We start from the raw sequence: 5983 nt of genomic DNA on the forward strand, positions 1-5983 counted from the left end.
CATATTATATCATGTTTATAATTTGCATGTTCAAGGATTTATAGCAAAATAGGGAGGATACGATAGGAACACAAATAGCTGTAATGCAAGCCAGGTTGGCTAAGTACTATGAGCATAAAAAATTGTGATGAGAATTTAGAGGAAATTTTAGTTCCCGGTAGCTAAGGGGGATTAGTCAAAGCTTCATGGCAAGGGTGGTATTTGAGCCAGGTCTGTGAGAGTGATCAAAATATAGACAGAGATGACGTGGTCCCCTCAGGTTTCAGGGACAGTGTGAACAAAGGCAGAGTCATGAGTTATCAAGTTATCTGTTGATTGGAGCAAAGACTACGTGTAAAGAAGTGGGAGGGGAGATAAAACTGGAACGCTAGGGTGAAGTCAGTGAGCAGAGTGTACAAAATGCCTCACTAAGGAATACAGACTTTATTCAAGAGGGAAAAAGTTTTGTAGCAGGGAAAGCACATGATCAAAGTTAGATTTTAGGAAGATTAATCTGCCAGTGCTTGGAGAGCTGACAGAGAGGCCAAAAGCCAGGTAAGAAAGGTTTAGGGAAGCAGCAATCTAGGGCAGAACAAAAGTGGTAGTACTGGGAATAGAGAGGAGACTGATAAAAAGATATTACAGGAAATTACCTGTAAAAAGAAGAGGGAAGAAAGGAGAAGAGGGGGAAGAGATGACCCTGTGCTTCAGGGTAAATGGTAACGTCTTTAGTGGGAGACGTGGACGACAGGAGGAAGTACAATTATGAGAGCAGAAATGCTATATTTAGTTTAAGACATTGATTCCAAATATGAATTTACATATTCATTCACTGTGTGAGCATTTACCAAATGCCTATTATGGAAGGGCAGCCCTTCCATAAATACTTGGGATATATCATAATCACTATAGGAGGACTTTTTTTTTTTTATTGTTCTTTCCTGTTCAAGAGACCATAATAAATTATTATATTCAAATCCAACTCTATAGAACAGTTCCAAGCCAACAGAGTTGAAAAGTAGTCTCCTTCCTCCGAATTCCTGTACATTTAACTGTCTGTACTATTCATTGGTGTTTAGCACATATGATTATATGTATGTATATATTTCTCCCCTAATGTCAAGTTTTCAATCAGATCATAAGTGAGTTGAGAGCAGGCATCATTTCAGATATTCTTTGAATCTCCCACAGTACCTCATTCAGAGTAGGAAAATTCAGTAAAGCTTTAACTGTTAGACCGGGGGTTTTTCTTTCTTTTCTCTTCTATGATAAGGATACATCTTTTCTTAGCCTTGTAGAACAGAAGGATCAGTAAAATTTCACATCCAGAACACATGGCCACTGTGAAAGGAGCCACAGAAGCCAAGTCTGCATTGGGCCGTGAAAAAGAAAGCTGAATAATAGCAAGGGCTAAGAAACTATTCAGTACCCCACCTTCGATAGCAACAGTTTTACAAACAGGAAGAGGCAGCATAGACATTTTAGCAAAAAAGTACCCAAACGACAAACCCAAAGCAGGAACTAAGACACCCAATAGAAGCACCTCTAGGTTCACTGTTTTTAGAAACATTAATCCCATTCTGAAAGTCAAATAAATCCCTACAAACATTAAAATAAAACTCAGAGGCCTAATGATCCTCTCCAGGAAGTTTGCTTTTTCAGGTAGTCTACGCTTGATGATTATTCCCACTGATATAGGTATAAGTACGAAAAGGGGTGTTGACATAATTTTAGAAACAGGAATATGCAAAGTACCTGATAACCCTAACATCCTACTGTATATGTACGAATTGGCAGGCATCATTATCAGGGCCAATAACGTTGATGTGCAAGTCGTCAAAATGGCCAAAGTGACATCTCCTTCTAGAAGCAGAGCGAACAGATAGCCCCCACCCCCTCCTGGGCAGGTACAGGTCATTACAAATCCAAAAGCCTGTGCTTCAGGCAATGCCAAAATCTGCGTCAAAAGGAATCCACAAAATGGCATAAGAAAAAACTGTATAACTGCCCCAAGAATGATTGGCAAAGGTCTCTTCCATATTGTATGAAACACCTGTAATTCAATCTTACAACCAAACGCACATTTATTTAACAGTATCATTGGCGGAAAAAGCATAAGGATATTTCTATCAATAAGGTTTGATGTCTGGAAAAGACTGTCTTGTCTTTGTTTGAGCACTCTGACTTTGACATTCTTTATATCTTCAATGAGTCTTTCTTGCCTACCTTCAGAATCCCACAATTGAATGGTCAGATTTGTCTCCCCGTCTTCATCTGTCACCAGGTTTATGGTAAAGTTGGTAACATCTGATAAGGTCTTAGTCACATTCACCACTTGGAGCATTTTAGGATCTTCTAGTTGCACAAAGAGGTAGCTGGAGTTTGGCTGTTGACCTCTGTAACTTGACCTTACAGCGACAGTTTCTTCAGTCTTTGTGAAAAATAGTATTTCAGTCTTTTCTATGTTCAGAAAACTGAGAAACGATTTCCTTGCCTCCCCAAGAGTCACAGACGACAAAAGCAGGACCATAAAAAGTTTTCTAATCATTTTGAAGGCTTAAATAAATTACATATGCAAAACCATTTAAATAAACTAAAGAACGTTCTTCATACAGGTGTTCCAGTGATGGTCTGAGGTTGTTAGGTAATAGTTGTTTCTGCTAGATCAAAGTCCAGTAGGAGGGACTCTTGTACTTTTCAAACAAATACAGAGCTATCTAATGAGTGACATAACGGTTTAACCTACAGTTACGAAATGTCAAAGTCATAGCATTTAACAGGTTCAGTTTATCACAGCAGAAACCTAATCTTTACTCCTGACTTCATTTCTGCCACTGGAAAAACAGCCTCCTACTTATTTGATTTTAAAAACTTAGTGTCATCTTTTTTTGAGTTCTGTTCCTTCCTAAGGAAAATCTACACTAAAAGCAGACAGGATCCCAAAATTTTAAATAGATGTTGAGGAGGTCTAGAGGTGGGTGTTACTATTTTATTCATTCAGGTCAGAATCAAATAAAAATTTACGGAATCTGTGTTCTAGGGCCCTGAGCTAGGAGCTGAGTATACCACAGTCATCAAGCTAGGTGACTCTTCCCTCCTGGAGCTTAGCCTTCGTGGCTCTTCATCATTACTTAGGAAACTGCAGAGCCCATAAATTGGCCTTGCAGCATCCTTAGGCTAGTTAGGGTTTTCCCATGACTCTAAACAGTGATGGTATCAGTTAGGCAAAAACTGAAACGGTTTGTGGTGTCCTTAGGTAGAAAAAAAAATCCCTGGATGGTTACCAGATAGCTTGGCAACCTAGGGAGAGCACATAGCCAGATCCATGGCCAAAGGTACAGCCTGGTTAAGGGACCACTGCTGCTGGACACTTGGACCCTGACACAATGGGGCAATCGAAGCCCACTAATTCAAATCTTTTATTCCTTCCTAGTAACACGACTCCTTACTCACAGCTATGGCAAGGATATTCAATTGACCCAACTTAGGTCATATGCCTGTCTTGGAATAAGGAAGGAATAAGGAAAAGAGTCAGGCTTTTTGAACTTCAACCCACAGATTCACAAATGCTTTCTGTTTCCCAAACAAGAGGAGGGGCTTCTGATGCTAAGCAGAAAAAAAAAAAAAAAAAAAAAAGAACAACAAAAAAACCCCACTACAGTTATCTACTACTGAGCCTACAGATCTAGTAGTCTCTGATCATATAATCATTTCAGCAGATCCTTCCTGTAATCATGACACAATCTGTGTCAGATGCAACAATGACAGTTACACATTAAGTATTTTAGATCATAAAATGTTTGCTCCTCAAAAATTGTCAAAGCAATTTTTATTGGATATTTTTCAAGTTTTTGAAATTCTGACTTATGTAGGTTAATCTTTCAAATACAATAGACTTTACAGTCCATCAATTTTATTCCATGTACCACACTGAGAAAAACAAAATACACTATACCAATGTTGAAAATAGGGACTGGAACTAATGCTTCTGTGATATTTCAGTTAAGTTCCCAGAGAACTTTCCTGGTTTAAAAAGACAAAAAACAAACATAAGACAAGAACTTTATGAAACCAAAGCTATCTTTACAGTTACGTGACCAAATATCTTAATTCACAATTTTTGTCACCCAGGTCAAAGAGGTGAGGAATGTAAATTTTACTTTCCTCAGATCCTTCCATCTGTAGCCTTTACCCTTCTTCAGGTTCTCCAAGGCTTCTTATCTGAAAACTGCCTGGAATAAAATCTGACAAATCTGGGAAAAATCTAGTAATTTATTATTCATGTGTATTTACTGGCTGATTATATGAAGCTTAAGCTCATTTGTATCATACTGTAGTTAGATATTTATCTGAATTTAAAACATTTTTCTACTTGGGGGTTTTCTGCTTGTAATTCTAGTCGCCTGTGAGCAGGTAGAAAGATTCTAAGGAGGGGTGGGGACAGCCAACCCTAGAATTATATTAAGCGGACTCAACTGAAAGCCCTAAAAGAAAGCCTGAGAAAGATGTCTGATTTCAGAGTAATTTGGAAACGAGACACTGGGGGGACTTCCTCTCGTGCCCACAATCTTGTTCTCTTTAGGAGACTTCTCAGGCCGGATCTCCCGTCCATAGAGCCTCCAAGAATGCTGGCACCTGTGTCTCTTACAGACTAGTTTGCTCCACTATCTGGGACCAGATGACATAAGTCCTTCCCTCCATGCTGCTTTGTCTCTTTTCTAATCATTGACAGGACCTCTTCTTTAGTCTCAAGTGTAGCTCAATCTCTGCTCACCTTACTTCCCTTCTTTTCAACCCGCATTGGTATTTTTTCCGGTATATTTAGCTTCAGTTCAATTCATGAGACATGTGTTGGTCATCTACCCTGTGCAAGTAATTATGCAGATGCTAAGGTATTTGTATTAAAACTGTCTGGTATCTGGGAATATATTTAAATATTATTTCTACTTCTGGTCTTATGGTTTCTGATAAAAGAGCTATTAGAACATAGCTCTACTTACTATATATTCTTTGGCACTTGCCACGCTGCTTTGTATTATAGTTTTAAGTACGTATACATCTCTTCATTGTATCCACCACGGCAGTTAGAATCAAATCCTTACATTTAGTAAGTACTTGAATAACTAGGTTAATAAATGAATGTATAAGCAGCTGATAGAAGTCAGAAGTTATCTCCATTCACTGCATGAAAATAATATGAAGAAAGAATTAGAGATGAAATAAACACTGTGAGTTTATTCCTTTAATTAAACCTAAAGCCACTATCCCTGTCTATTGCAAAGTAGAAAAGGGACAAATAACAAACAGAAATAACTTCTATTTCTTCTCTATAGTAGTACTTTGCTGAGTATAGATAGAATACATCAGTCAGGAGCATTAATTTTAATGTGTTGGTAAAATGTAGTTACTTTTGGCATGTGTTTTGCTTTGGTATATATATAAAGGACTTGTAATGTAGTTTAGCTATCCCATCTTTCTTCTTATCTGTACTGTATGATACAGATAAAATGGTGAATCCTACTGGAGGGAGTTTTTTAATCAGAGATATGCCCCAAAGCACTTAGGTGACAACAAGAAAATAATTTTCCCTTCCTAGGCCTGAGACTCCTCATCCACAAACTTTGAAGAGTGAGTGAGATGACCTCTAAGTTTCTATGACTCATGTATACACATCAATTTATACATCATGATGTAGGTGGATACTAAGGCTCCATGATGGTAGGCTTGGTCATGTGTCTTGCGTAAAGCAAAAGTGATACATGTTATCTTCTAAGAGCCATCTCTTTCTTCTGCCATAAGAATGGCAATGTCCCCAAAAGGGGTCATTCCTTCATATTAGATTCTGGAGTAAAGACAACATGGAGCAGAGTCACAGCCAATCAAAGCCGACATTAACCAAATGAGAAATATATCTTTGTTGTTGTTATTATAGCATAACCTTATAAAAGTTAATTAGATAAGAGAATTTGCTAAATGTCAGTTCATAGTTAAACCTGAAAACACA

General features: G+C 38.0%; 1 protein-coding gene across 1 annotated transcript; it reads right to left on the reverse strand.

The window, feature by feature from the left end:
• Nucleotides 1–498: 498 nt before the first annotated feature.
• SLC10A5 (solute carrier family 10 member 5) lies at nt 499–5825 on the reverse strand. Its single transcript, XM_004276195.3, has one exon. It carries the CDS (start codon nt 2525–2527, stop codon nt 1205–1207), a length of 1323 nt encoding a protein of 440 aa, XP_004276243.1. The 5' UTR covers nt 2528–5825; the 3' UTR covers nt 499–1204.
• Between the last annotated feature and the right edge of the window lie 158 nt (nt 5826–5983).

Source organism: Orcinus orca, chromosome 17, assembly GCF_937001465.1.
Source record: "Orcinus orca chromosome 17, mOrcOrc1.1, whole genome shotgun sequence".
In the NCBI taxonomy this organism is placed as follows: Eukaryota; Metazoa; Chordata; class Mammalia; order Artiodactyla; family Delphinidae; genus Orcinus; species Orcinus orca.